The following is a 14,385-nucleotide window of genomic DNA, read 5'->3' on the forward strand; positions in this document are numbered from 1 at the left end:
TCTTTATTTCTGGATGTGTAAATATAGCCTAGACTTTTCTCTGCCCAAATATATTACTCTTCCCTTTTTCCTGCCTTTGTCTGCTTTTCCAGTATCTCAGCGATCTATAGAATCATACAGATCCTAATTATACAAAACTCCAGACTTCCATTATACTTTAAAGAATGGGAAAATGGATCTCACTTTTCCAGCTCTGGTGCTCCACTTGTTAGTGAACATTGCATGCGTATAGTTGTCTTTGCATGTTTTCCTGTACCACAGACAAAATAACCACTTGAATAATTCACAAAAAGATGCCCACCTGGAAATAAATGACAAAGGTGAAAGCTTTTAGAATTTAGCTAGCAGAATATTCTTCATGTTACAGTGTGCACTTGTCTATTTGCCAACATATCATGAAACTGCTAGATATTGTCAAGAACATGAACCTAGGTCCCATTATTTTTGGTTCTTAGTACTCCCATGGCTAGACAACTGCTCAGCTAACTTACATGGCTAGGTGACAGACCAGACACAACCAGAGAAAGTAACAGTTTGTTCATTATATTTAGCTTAAGCAAAGAGCTTCTGCACATTTAACACTGCAGAGTATATAATAGAAAGTAACATTCTTTGATCAAAATCCTGAAACTTACCAGTGATACCATTTCTTAGAAGTTTCAAAATTATGCTTTTTTGGAAATTCATAAAGCTATGAAACTTGGTTAATGAAATACTGTCTACAGGCACATATGGGATATAACAATGGCCTCTGGGATTAAACTAAAAGGCTGAACTTGGTGTGATGTAAAGATATTTAGGAAATTAATAAAACAATTTTGCTAAACTGCAAATCATGTCGTATACATTAAATTACCCTTTCTTCTTTCTAAAATGTAAAAAAGGACAAATAAAACATTGACCACTGCAAAATTATGCAAAACTATCCTTACAACAGAACAGGGTAAAATTCTCTGTAGCTCAGGGTTGGCTAAGTTAAGGAAGTGACATTTTCTGTTTGCATGAGTGCAGGCTTGGACATTTGTCTTAAGTGGTACTCCAGGACAGTCAAAAGGGAAGAAAATGATATTTACATAAAAGCAAACAAAAAGGAGGGGAATAAGATATGTATAATATCTTTCCTGTATGAGCTTCTAACCAGTCTGCATTGTCAACAAAATGTTTCTCAGTGAAACCACACTGCGTGCAGATCATATTTAGGTCCCGGCAATAATACTGTACTTTGTAACTACACTAAGAGGCAGTGCACATTCATATGCCAGAAGATGTTGGATTTTTACTACACCACGGCAATACAATGTTAAACAGATCCAGAAGAAGCTGACTATCACAAGTAATCTAACCTATCCTGCTCCAGACTAGATATCCTATTAACAGTACAGGGCTTTAGGAATAAATTATTGAATCATTTGTCAATAGTTACTTGCATTACACCATATGAAGATAAGTGATCAGATGTCATACCTCGAATGTCAATTTTTTGGGTGTGAACCAGCCCTAATATGTCGGTTTTACCATTTTTATTCCTTCTGCACATGCTAGCATATGAAGGGCAGCCTGTGGGTCCTTCACGAACACCTTGACAAAGATTCATATAATACCTAAAAGATAAAATCAACATGAATTCAAAGCTTAAGGAATAGAAGTTGGTCTCTCAACCTGAGCCTCCATGATCTAATTTGATCATGATTCTCAACTCCATCTTGTTTGGGTAATCCAGTAATTTTAACCTGTGTCCCCTTGTTCTAGATTCCTAGAGATCAAACATCCTCTCAACTATTCATTATCCAGGATTGCTCTCCTCAATCTTACGGTTCAATCTAATAAGACAACCTCCCATAAACAAATCCGCTGACTCTCGCAATTATCAAGACTATACATCCTCACATCCTGCTTCCTTAAAAAGGACACCATCCCATTCTCCCAGTTTCTCTCGCATTTATTCTGATCATGTCAGCTTCCAATGGGGGACTCAAACATCCACTTTTTCATCAATCGACGATTCCTCACTGCCACGGTCAACAGGACCCTTTGCCATACTTGATTCATCTTCCACGCTTCTGCCCTCACCTTTTCCCTTCCCTCTCACAATATGGGTAGGGTCCCCCCAGTCATCACTTGCTAACCCACCAGCCTCCACATCCATAGGCTTGTGGACCACCATTTCCATCGCCTACAATGGAATGCCAGAAACACATTCCCCCTCCGTTGCCAGCATTCCGTAGGGACTGTTTGTCCAGGATACTCTGGTACATTCCCCCATTTCTAACATCTGCTCATGCACCTTCTGTCATTGCATGTGAAGGTGCGTAGAAGTAACAGCTCACATTTATTTCATCCCTCCTCACTATCCAAGGCCACAGATACACTTAATTGGTGAAGTAGCAATTTACTTCATTTTGTCTGGCCTACTATATTTGCTGTTCACAATGTGATCTCCACTACACCGTGGACACAAAATGCAGACGGGGTGGCCACTTTGCAGAACACCTTAATTCTGTCCTCAAAAATGACCCCGAGCTTCCAGTGACCTGCCACTTCAGCACTGAGTTCCCATGTCAACTGCAGGCCTGCTGCAGTGCACCAGCCAGCCTCAGTGTAAGCTTGAATGTTTCATTTTGAGATTTCAGGCCCTGCAGCCTCTAAGACTCCACATTGAGTTCAGTAACTTTATAGCCCGATTCTGACCTTACGTTTTTCACCCATCCCACACCAGGTCCTGTTATAACACTGGTTGCTATCAGCACAATCATCCATTCTCACCTATTTCTGGGCCTATTATGTTATACAGATTGCATTCAGTACAGCTCATCCATTTTCTCCTACTTTAGCTTTGATGATCACATTCACTTTTTCTGTCCTGGCCCACTATCAATAGTCTCCTTGGTTACCTGGTTGTTTCATATTTCTCTCTCTGGGCTCCAACTTCACCTATTCACTAATCTCTCTCCCTACTACAATGACTTCAGTATAAATACCACATTTTCCTAGCAGCTAGGAGTTTTGTTGAAGAGTCACTGGACTAGAAATACTAACTCTGCTCTCTTCCCATTTTTAAGAGGCAAAGGAATCAAAACTGACATGAGAAACTTTTTACCCAGCATGTAATTAGGTTTAGGTAAGGGAATGGAGACATATTCAATTGTGGTTTTCACAAAAGAATTTGATGAGTGCTTGCAGGGCTATAGGCAAGTAGTAGGGGTATTAGCAGCTCATGGAGCTGCATTTGTAACAAACCAAAGCTCTCCAATTTTAAGAACATATTTTGGTAAAATGTGTAGTAAAAACAATTCTGGGATAAAACTTATAGACACTATATTGCAAAAGACAAAAAACAATAGCAGTCACTTTTAACTACATCGGTCTTGGTTAGTATGCACTGAATTACCAACAGCAGCATCAAACCACTGAAGTTACTGAACTGCTTGCCGAGCTAGCTTGTTTTTGTTCAGATGTTTCACCACCATGCTAGGTAACATCTTCCATGAGATGTCTGATGAAGCAATGTTGTTCTGCTCCACTTGGTATTTATACTGTCTGGTCCATAATGGTGAGTAGTATCATTTCTGGTTTTGTATGTGGGCTCCAATTCTATACAATTGTGGACTGCATTATGGGTTGAGAACCATGCCTCCAGGAATTCCCACATATGTCTGTTTGACTTAGGCAAATATGGTTACCTTGTCCCAATTAAGCCGATGGCTTTCATTGTTTGGAGTGTACCAGTATTAAAGAGAGAGTTCATCATGTCATTTTGCTGCTAACTGATGCTCGTGTATTTTGATGGTTAGTTCCCATCCTGCCTGTCCGATGTAGTGTTTGTGGCAGTGGTTGCATGGTAGTTTGTAAACTACGTTGGTTCTGCACATTGTGGGAATGCTGTCTTTAATCCTTGTAAGTGTTTGTCATATAGAGTGGCTATAGGCTTGTGTGCTACCATGATTCCTAGTGGCTGTAGGAGTCTCACTAGCAGTTCTGATATGTTCTTGATGTAGGTTAGTGTGGCCGGTATGTTACGGCGTACTGTGTCTGCTTGTTGTTTAATTAATAGGCACCTGCAGATGAAATCGCAGGCATATCTGTTCTAGCGATTCTTTTGTATAAGGTGCTCTTCCCCTTTCTCGAGTAGCTCTGGCGTCTTGCAGCGAATGGTGGCCCGTTCAAATAGTGTAATAATATAGCTTTGTTTGTAGATGTTAGGGTGGCTGCTACGGAACGTGAAGATTTGGTCAGTGTGGGCTGCTTTCCTGTATACCGAGGTTTGCAACTCCCTGTTGGTCATATGCTCAACTCTGATGTCCAGAAACTTAAAGCTTTTTGTGCTTTTCTTCTCCACTTCTGAATTTAATCCCGTAAATATGTTAATGAGGTGGTGGGTCTCTTCTAGTTGGTTGCATTCAATAATGACCCAAATGTGTCATCCACATATTTGATCCACAATTTAGGTTGAATGCTGAGAAGTGTAGTGTATTCTAGTCTCTGCATGACTGCCTCTACAGTGAGTCTTGAGATGAGTGATCCCATGGGTATGCCATTGATCTGTTTGTATACTTGACTCATAATGGTTTTCAATCCATAATGCATTCAACAAACATAAAATTGGACGACATATACAAACCCATACAGAAAACCAGAAATGACACTACTCACTTTGATGGACCAGACAGTATAAATTCCAAGTGGAGAAGAAAAACATCGCTTTATTGGAGGTGTTGATGTTACACTGATGTTAGCTAGTATGGTGGCAAAACATCTGAATGAAAACAAGCCAGCTCGGCGAGCAAGTCATGGGTCATTTGAACACATGGGTCATCAAACCAGTGCTCCACCTTTTGACCCTTAAAAGATTTAATAACAGCGCAAGCTGGAAATCCAAACCTAGAACCTTCCTGCATACTTCAGCTAGTCAGTCATCAGGTAGTTTCCATTGTTCAATATGCATTTAAATATTATCTACTCAATAAGTTTTGACATTGCAATTATATTGCAAGCAATGTATAGAAACAGTAGCAACCTCTATAAAACCGTAACTTACGTATCACCATTAGATGTAAACTTCCATGAGCCAGTAAGGGAAGAAAGCATTCTCAAATCATAGGTCTTATGCCTGTGAATTATCTTGCACTCCATCTTTTTAGGTGGACAAACTACGCTGGTCATCCATTCAAACGTTGTTGAGCAACCAAGGATCTCACTCAGCACTTTAGGGCTTCCAGTTACAGCCATTTCATCACATCTGAAGATGATTGTGGATCTCCGAGTTGCTGTTGCTGATACCAATGAATTATAAAAAAAAGTTAAATAACAAACTGCAAGGAATTAAATATTTAAGTGGCAGTCATTTTAATCATTCACCACTTGTATACAAAAACATTGGTGATTGTTACATACCACTACTACAGAAGCCCCATGCTTTGTCCCTGTCATAGTCATCAGTGGTTGCACACCACAGTAATCCATCTGTTCTCCCATCAGTTGTACACTCACGGTAGGAGTTCCCAAAAAACTTAAAAGGGAATCTGCAAAACTGTCCTCTTTCAGTTACTGTCAAAGACAAAGACATTGAGGAAAAGGATTAAGTCACTTCCATTAAGTGACAATAAGCTGGTTGGTATAATGCAATTTCTTTCACTGATACTTCAATAAAAACAAAAGGTGAACTCCTATCATGCTCAGTTATCTTCTCTAGATCTTGTGTTCTTTCTTGCTGTCACTTTTTGGGCTACTAGTACTCATCCAGGTGGTCATCTTTATACATGAGCGGAAGCAATGACCATGTCCATTCAATGAATGATAGACAGCATAATAATCCAATCAGTTCATCGATGCTTTTGAAATTTACAAAAGGCACTTTCAGCAGGAACCAGGCCAAATTTATTTCATTTCTTCAGTTCAGGGCAGTTAAGCAAATTGCAGCTTCTTATATTCTATCCTAGTTAAAGGTCAGCTAACTCAGAACACAGGTGGCATGGCGGTTCAGTGGTTAGCACTGCTGCCTCACATGAACCAGGGACCCTGGCTTGATACCAGCCTTTGGAAACTGCGCGGAATTTGAACATTCTTCTTACGTCCGCACAGATTTCTTCTCAATGCTCCAATTGCCTCCCACCAGTCCAAAAGGCGGATTAGCCATGCTAAATTGCTGTCAAGAGTTGCGCAGGCTAGGTGGATTAGCCATTGGAAATGCAGGGTTACAGGGATAGGGTAGGGTCTTTGGAGGATCACTGTGGTACTCAATGGGCCAAATGGCTAGCTTTCACACTGTAGGAATTCTATGATTCCTCAAGAAACCCACAGCCTACTGCTGCTTCTCAGTGTGGTATTTACTAATTAAGGATTCAGACCAAAACAAAACTGCAGAACTTGACATTTACTTGTACAAAATGTATTTTGTACACAAGAGGCTGAGCAACCAAACTAAATTAACGTCTCTTACCTTTTGGGCACGAGTCACCACTACTGTAATGCAGGATCAAAGCTTGATCCTGGTGTTTGTATTCCAGGGTCATTGCTTTTGGATTGCCAAATGATGCTGTTTCATTGCCAGAAACCAAGCAGACAGCACTGTTTTTACAGTCAGGTACACCTGTTACTGCTGCACATACATTAAGGTGATACGTCCTTCCTTCAAAACTGACCTGAAGGGTCAAGCATAGTGTCAGTAAGTTCTATAATTATGGCAAATTATGCGACTATTCCGCATTGAAGACTTTTGTACATGCTTCCTGTATGTTAAAAACCAGAAATCATACTGTTTTCCAATAGTGACTTGTTAATTAAATACTTTATTAGAAGAACTGAACAAAAACCTCAGGAGACAGAGGAAGCAAGATAAGGAGTAATAGCAATAGCAAGAGTTTCTACAGTCATTCCCAAAAGAGAAAAAGGTAAGTAGGTGTTGGCTTTCTTGAAAAAGAGAATAGGGAGTTAATACAGAAATGGCATATGTAATGAGTAGATATTTTGCTTCTCTTCACTATAGAAATAGCAAAAATATTGTAGCTATTACTACAATCAGGAGGAGGTGGGAGTCAAAGAGTAACTTGGTGAAATTACAATCCCAATGGAAGTGGTACTAAGCAAGCTGCTAGAGCTTTAAGCTCAAGTCCTTGGGTCATGATGAACTTCATCCTATGGTCTAATCTTCTCTACTTTGGTGTTAATTTTATCAAATTTGCTAGATTTTAGAAAGGTTTCATTAGACTGAGAACCAGCAAATATAATCTCTGTTCAAGAAAGGGGGAAGGCAGAAAACAGGATTTTCTAGGTCAGTTATCTCAACATCTGAAAAGGGAAAAAAGACATTATAGTCCATAATTTTAAAAGCAACTCCAAGTAATTAGGAAGAGTCAACATGGTGTTGTGAAAGGGAAATTATGTTTAACCAAATTCTTGGAATTTTTTGAAGGAGTAATGTGTTTTGGATAAAAGCAGCCTATTGATGTTCTATATTTAGATTTCCAGAAGGCATTTGACAATCTTCCCCAAAATATTTTTGCACAAAGTAAGAGTTGTCCCAGCTTTATAATACAGGCATATCAACTGTTGCACACAATTTTTTAAATACACAACTCAATCCCCAAATCATCCTGCTCTTGTATATTTTGCCATTGAGTGGTTCATTTCACATTGCTACTTATTAAACTTCACTTGTGATCCACCTGGCCTCTACTTAACCACATCCTTTGTTTTCTTAGTTCTTTCACTCTTTTGTGTTGTTTGTAAATGTCAATATGTCTCCAACACTCAAGCTCCAGTTTATTACTTATTAATTTCCTATAATTCATGTGATTACCTGGTTTATCCTTCCTGTTAGAACAGACAAATTGAAGATGTGATGTAACCGTTGATCAGATAGCGAACAGCCAGATGTAATCACTGAATCCGGACAGACTAGTGGAGTTGCCCATTCAAACACAAAGCTACATTCTGATTTTCTCATCATCTTTGGTCTTCCCTGAGCAGAAGAAATCATCACAAAATGAATCGGCATTTCAGCACATGAAATTTCATGTCACATTTCTAAATTATCACAACATACAATTTTAGGTAATGGTGTAGATATACAAAAGCAGAAAACAAGAAAAGCTAAGCTTTGTATGTGAAACAACTATCTCATTCATTTACATAAAGCCAGTACACATTAGTCATTATTCAAAAGGACAAGACTTCTACTGTTATCTGCTTGATTTTGATTAATATTAGACTTTATACTGATTACACAATGGTCAAGCGAGTTTCTTACCAAGTCTACACCCTTAACACAATGAAATACTATGAGGGAGTCATATGTCAATTTAGGATTGGTTTGGCAGGTAGTATTGGTCCTGAAAGAAATGTAGACTTCCTGAGTTGCTGAATTAATCCGTGGAGGTGCAGAAGCATAACCAATTGCCTGCAAAAGAGGAGCAAGTTACTGAAACTGAAATATTAGCATATTATGTCTTGTTTACTTTAGCTGCAATGCTTGGGCCTGAATCATTCTTTTAATAATTCAGCGATGTGAAAACATTGTAAGACTATGGCCACGGTATACATCTGAAAGTTTAAAAATATTGCAAGGAAGATGAAATCATTCAACATCCAAGTGAACAATCTTTATTCCCAGTGGAAACAGCTAAAGGCATTCCTCTTCTATACAAAAAGATATCCATCAACAACTTGCATTTATATAGATTTAAAAAAACAACCGAGGGCACTGCAGTGGAACAAAAATTCTGATACTGAGCTACAAATGTGCTACAATAGGCGGCTGATGGCTTGGAAGAGGAGTTAGGTCTTAAACATGTTGAAGGAAGTAAGAAATACATGGATGGCAGGGGGGTGGTTAGGAAAGGAATTTTACAGCTAAATGCTGAAGATGAAGGCACATCTGTCATTTGTGGAGTGATGACAAACTGGGAATATCCAACAGACCATCTGGAGGATCCAGATACGAGGATGATAGTGCTGGAAGTGGTTGCAGAGTCAGGGCAGAGCAAGTTCCTGACGTACAGAGGGGGTGGTCAAAGCACTACTACAGTAGTAGTACTTGGAGATCCAGTAGTCAGTGGCACACAAAGGCACTTCTATGGCCAAAAGAGACGCTCCAGGATGTTATGTTGCCTCCCAGGTGTCAGGATCATGGGTGCTTGACAGTGTATAAGACATCCTGAAATGGGATGGTACATGGACAGGGGTCAGTATGTCATTTGTGTTAGGAAGAGCAATAAGGTTCTGCAATGGAGTTAGGTAGTAAACTAAAAAGGCAGGATCTCTCAGGTAGTAATCTCAGGATTACTCCTTGTGCCTTATGCTGAGGCTAGGAACGGAGCCATAGTACAGTTGAACATGTGGTCAAAAAGTTGGTGGGGGGGGGGGGGGGGGGGTTCAGATATGTGGATCACTGATGTCTTCCAGGGAAGGTGTGACCTGTATAAGGGGCATAGATTGCACCTAAACTAGAGGGGCACCAATATCTCGGCAGGGAGATTTGATAGTGCTACTCAGAAGGTTTAAACTAGTGAGGTGGTGGGAGAACTGTATCAGCAGGTCATTAAGTACCAAAGAACGAGGAAGAGCTTGAGACTAAGGCAAATATAGCTAAGAGGAAGGGTGGTCAAGGAGAGGTTGCTGAGCTCAGCAGAATTGGAGATTTGGATTGTATTTGTTTTAATGCAAGTAGTTTTACAGGTAAAATGGACAAACTTAGAGCCTGGAATAATGCATGCAATTATGTTGTCGGTATGACACAAACACGGTTAGAAGAGGCACAGGATGACAGCTTAACATTGGGATATTGATGTTTTAGATGAGACAGAGGAGGCAGCAAAAGAGGCCTGAGAGTTGCATTACTAATGAGGGAGCATATCGCATCTGTGTTGAGGGAGGACCCCTGACCAAGATCTCGCAGCAAGGTATTATGGGTAGAATTCAGGATAGGAGGGTGCAATCATAATACTGGGATTGTTTTACACAGACCTCCCAGCTGTCAGCAGGGAATAGAGGAGGAGAGTCTGGAAATATTTAAAATAACAGGGTTATGGTGGGCAATTTTAACTTGCCCCATATTGACTGGGCTCCTTTAGTGCCCATGGATGGCAATTTGTTAGGTGCCCAGGAGGTCTTTTAATCAAACAGCATGAGTGAGGGGGCCATACTGGATGTGGTATTGGGAAATGAGCTTGGCCAGGTGATCAAAACTTCAGTGGGAGTGCATATTGGAAATAGTGACCGTAATTCCCAATGTTTTCAGATACTTATTGATAAATACAAAAAAATGTGGGCCTCAGATGAAGGTGTTTAATTGGGAGAACACCAACTGTAGCCAAATTAGGCAAGAACTGGAGAATGTCAATTGGGAGCAGCTGTTTTTGGGTAAATCCATATCTGACATGTTGTATGAGCCTTTTAAAGACCAGTGAATAGATTGCAGGACAGGCATGTTCCTGTGAAAAATGAAGGACAGGAATGGCAGGATTCAGGAACCTTGGATTGACAGAGGAAATTATCAGCTTAGTCAAAAAACCATACCAAAGGTTTAGACAACTAAAAACAAAGTCCTTGAAGAATGTATAGAAAGTAGGAATGAGCTCAAATGGGGAATTAAGGGGACTAAAAAAGGGCCATGAAATGTCCTTAGCCAACAGGGTTAAGGAGAATCCCTAGGCATTTTATAGATATATTAAGATCAAGTGGGTAGCTAGGGAAAGAGTAGGCCCACTTATAGGAAAAAAAGGAGGGAGATTATGTGTGAAGCCAGAGGAAATGGGCAAGATCTTTAATGAATATTTTACATCAGTTTTCTCCAAAGTACAGGAGATGAGGAATGTTGCGGTTATGGAAAGATGTGTATACACTCTGGAGCAGAACAACATAATGAAGGAGGAAGCATTGGGCATCTTAAAATGCATTAAGGTAGACAAGCCACCAGGGCCAGATGGTATCTATCCCGGGATACTGTGGGAGGCAAGGGAGGAGATAGCTGGGTACTTGCAAAGATATCTTTGCATCCCCTTTGGTCTCAGGCAAGGTTCCGGAGGATGGGAGAAAGGCCAAAAGTTCCTTTGTTAAGAAGGAGGGAAACAGATAATCCAGGTAATTACAGGCCAGTAAACCTGATGTCAGTGGTAGGAAAGCTATTAGAGAAGATGCTGAGAAACAGGATTTATTCACATTTGGAAGCAAATGGTCTTGTTAGTGACATACAGCATGGGTTTGTGCAGGGAAAGGTCATATCTCACCAACTTCATTGACTTTGAAGCAGCAACAAGAATGATTGCTAAGGGGAGGGCAGTGAATATTGTCTACATGGACTTTAAAGGCATTTTATAAGGTCTCTCATTGCAATCTGGTACAAAAGGTGAAGTCTCATGGGATCTGGGCTTGCTGGCTAGATGGATACAAATTTGGCTTGGTCACAGAAGACGGTAAATGATGGAACGATACTTTTTGGAACAGAGATCGATCAATCGTGGTGCTCCACAGGGATCGGAGCTGGGACCTTTGCTGTTTGCAATATACATATATAAATGGTCTGGAAGAAAATGTATAAGTTTGTGAATTATATCAAAATTGGCAGAGTTGAGAATTGTCAAAGGATACAGTGAGATTATAGACATATTGTCAACTTGGGCAGAGAAATAGCAGATTGTGTTTAATCTGGACAAAAGTGAGGCGTTGCATTTTGGAAGAACAAATTCGGATGCAGATTATACTATAAATGGCAGAACCTTTAGGAGTACCTACATTGAGGTATCTGGGAGAACACAGCCATGGATCCCTGAAAGTAGCAACACAGGTGGATTAGATGGTCAATGAGGCATACAGCACACTTGCCTTTATTGACCAGGGCATCAAATATAAAAGTTGACAAGTTATGTTACAGTTATATAAAACATTAGTTTGTACACTGTTCCAAATGTGGCCTGTTTCTGGTGGTCAGACTTTAAGGCACATGTTGATGCTTTGGAGGGGGTGAAGAGAAGGTTTACCAGGATGTTGCCTAGTCTGGAAGGTTTTACAGTTAAGAGGAGAGATTGGATAAACTTAGATTGTTTTCACTGGAAAGATGAAGGCTGAGGGCTGACCTGACGGAGAAATTATGAGGTGAAAATATGGTGGACAGTCGAGGCTTTTTTCCCAGGGTGGAAAGGTCAACTACAAGAGGGCACAGGCTCAAGGTGAGGGGGGAAGTTTAGGGGAGAAGTCTAGGGAAAATTCTTCCAGAGGGTGGAGTGTGCCTGGATTGCTCTGCCAATGGAGGCGGTGGAAGCAGACACGTTAGCAACATTTTAAGTCATACCTTGATAGACATGAACAGGAGGGATAGAAACCACCTACGGGCAATAGAGAGTTTAAATAAGGACTTGGAACCAGCACAGGTTTTGGTGTGCTGAAGAGCCTGTTCCTGTGCTGTATTGTATTGTAAGGAAAGTTGAAAATAAGGGCAAAATTTTGAAAAATAACCAAGACAATGCTGGACCTGGAGTCAAAATTGATTAGTGAGCACAAGGGTGAGAAGCAAACAAACTGATCCAAGTTAACAGAAGGGCAAAGTTTTACATGAGCTTAAGTTTTTGGAAACTGGGATGGTAATCTGAAAAGCACTGGAGTCTATCGGTAACAAAGATATGATTGAGGTTTACAGCAGGCAAGGTAAGTCAAGAACAGAGAGGAGCAAAGTTACTGGGGCACGGTTGGAAATTCAACTGAGGTGTCAAATAAAACACTAAGGTAATGAATAGTCTGGTTCAGCTTTAAATAATGGCTAGAAATAAGGATGAAGTTGACGGCCAAGAATCAGTGCAAGACAGAACGATCTTCCCAATACACTTTCGCAAACAGCATGCTCCCTATTATCTAATCTCAGCATGCAACACTGTCCAAAGTTGTCTTATAGATGACATTTTAAACAGAATAAACTAGTGCTTCAGATGCATGTTAAGATCTTATGGTACAAAGTGAAAAAGCAAGTATTCTCTTGGCTACCGACCAACAGCTCTACCTCAAAATGTAGAATGTTACTGTCTGAGGCGCCTTGCTACACATGAAATGGTTGACTTGACTCTCTAGAAAACACTTGTGAAGCATTTTGGGTCATCTCAAAACTGATCATGGCATTACATAAATAAAGCCAATTTTTTCAACCTAATTCCTTTAGTTCTTTTATTCACATGAAATTAGTTGGAAGTTGTTGAACACATTTTAATGACCTTATAAACAAAATTAGATGCATGCAAGTTTACTAAGCACAGTATATAGACATCAGGAACAATAACCTTAGATTACAGGAGGATATAGATGGGTTGATCAGTGGCAAATAGAATTGAGTCCAGATAAATGTGAAATGATGCTCCTGACAAGGGAATACATGATGAATGGTAGGAACCGAGGAAGCACAGGAGCAAAGGACCTCTTCGTGTGCACGTGCATGAGTCCTGTGATTTGAGGACAAGTGGATAAATGCTTAAGGCTTATGGTATACTTGCCTTTATTAATTTGAGCTTCTCATATCTGAATGATATTCAGTGACTAGCATCAACTATAGGGCCATGATCGAGAGAAAAGAACCATCCACACTAGTCAAAAAACTAATCCCATTTTCTAACACTTAGCCCAAAACCAAGTATGTCTTGTATTGCAGGTGCACATTTACATATTTCAAATATTGGGGTTTACTGCCCTAACAAGGCTCACAGACAGCAAGTTCCAGATTCCCACCACCTTCATCTCCATCTCTAAACCTTCTCCCACATTTCTTAAATCTATTCCCTGGTCACTGATCAGAGGGTGAAGTTAATTTTGTCTTACCTATCTGTGTCTCAGTTTTATAAATCTCAATCATATCCCCTCTCAATCTCTTCTACTCTAAGGAAAAAAGTAGGTGTCTCTCATCATAATTAAAACTCTAACCTGAACAACATCCTGGTAAATCACTTCTGCACCCTCTCCAGTACTATCACATCCCTCCTAAAATTTGGAATCATGAACTGTACACAATATTTTAGCTGTGGTCTAACCGGTTCCAGCATAACCTCCTTGCTCTTAAATCCCATGCCTCAAATTAATAAAGGCAAGTGTACTATAAGCCTTAAGCATTTATCCACCTGTCCTCAAATCACAGGACCCACACATGTGCACACCAAAAGCTCCTTTGCTCCTGTGCTTCCTAGGTTCCTACCATTCATCACGTATTCCCTTGTCAAGAGCATCATTTCACATTTATCTGGACTGAATTCTATTTGCCACTGATCAGCCCATCTATATCCTCCTCTAATCTAAGGTTATCTTCCTCACTATTTACTACCATGCGAAATTTTGCATCATCTGCAAGCTTACTTACTGATCAACCCTCCTACATTCAAGTCTAATTCATTTACGTCAAGCACAATCAGCAACAGTCCC

General features: G+C 40.1%; 1 protein-coding gene across 2 annotated transcripts in view; it reads right to left on the reverse strand.

The window, feature by feature from the left end:
- Positions 1-14,385, reverse strand: part of igf2r (insulin-like growth factor 2 receptor) — a 183,867-nt gene that overhangs the window by 13,910 nt on the left and 155,572 nt on the right. For both annotated transcript variants that reach the window (XM_048535711.2, XM_059648421.1), the window contains 7 exons: positions 8,246-8,395; positions 7,796-7,957; positions 6,437-6,638; positions 5,392-5,544; positions 5,036-5,270; positions 1,465-1,601; positions 184-301 (listed from right to left, as the gene is read on the reverse strand). In XM_048535711.2, coding sequence (XP_048391668.2) covers positions 184-301; positions 1,465-1,601; positions 5,036-5,270; positions 5,392-5,544; positions 6,437-6,638; positions 7,796-7,957; positions 8,246-8,395 — 1,157 coding nt within the window. The remainder of the gene's footprint in view (positions 1-183; positions 302-1,464; positions 1,602-5,035; positions 5,271-5,391; positions 5,545-6,436; positions 6,639-7,795; positions 7,958-8,245; positions 8,396-14,385) is intronic.

The sequence above is a fragment of the Stegostoma tigrinum genome, chromosome 9 (genome assembly GCF_030684315.1).
Source record: "Stegostoma tigrinum isolate sSteTig4 chromosome 9, sSteTig4.hap1, whole genome shotgun sequence".
Classification (NCBI taxonomy): domain Eukaryota; kingdom Metazoa; phylum Chordata; class Chondrichthyes; order Orectolobiformes; family Stegostomatidae; genus Stegostoma; species Stegostoma tigrinum.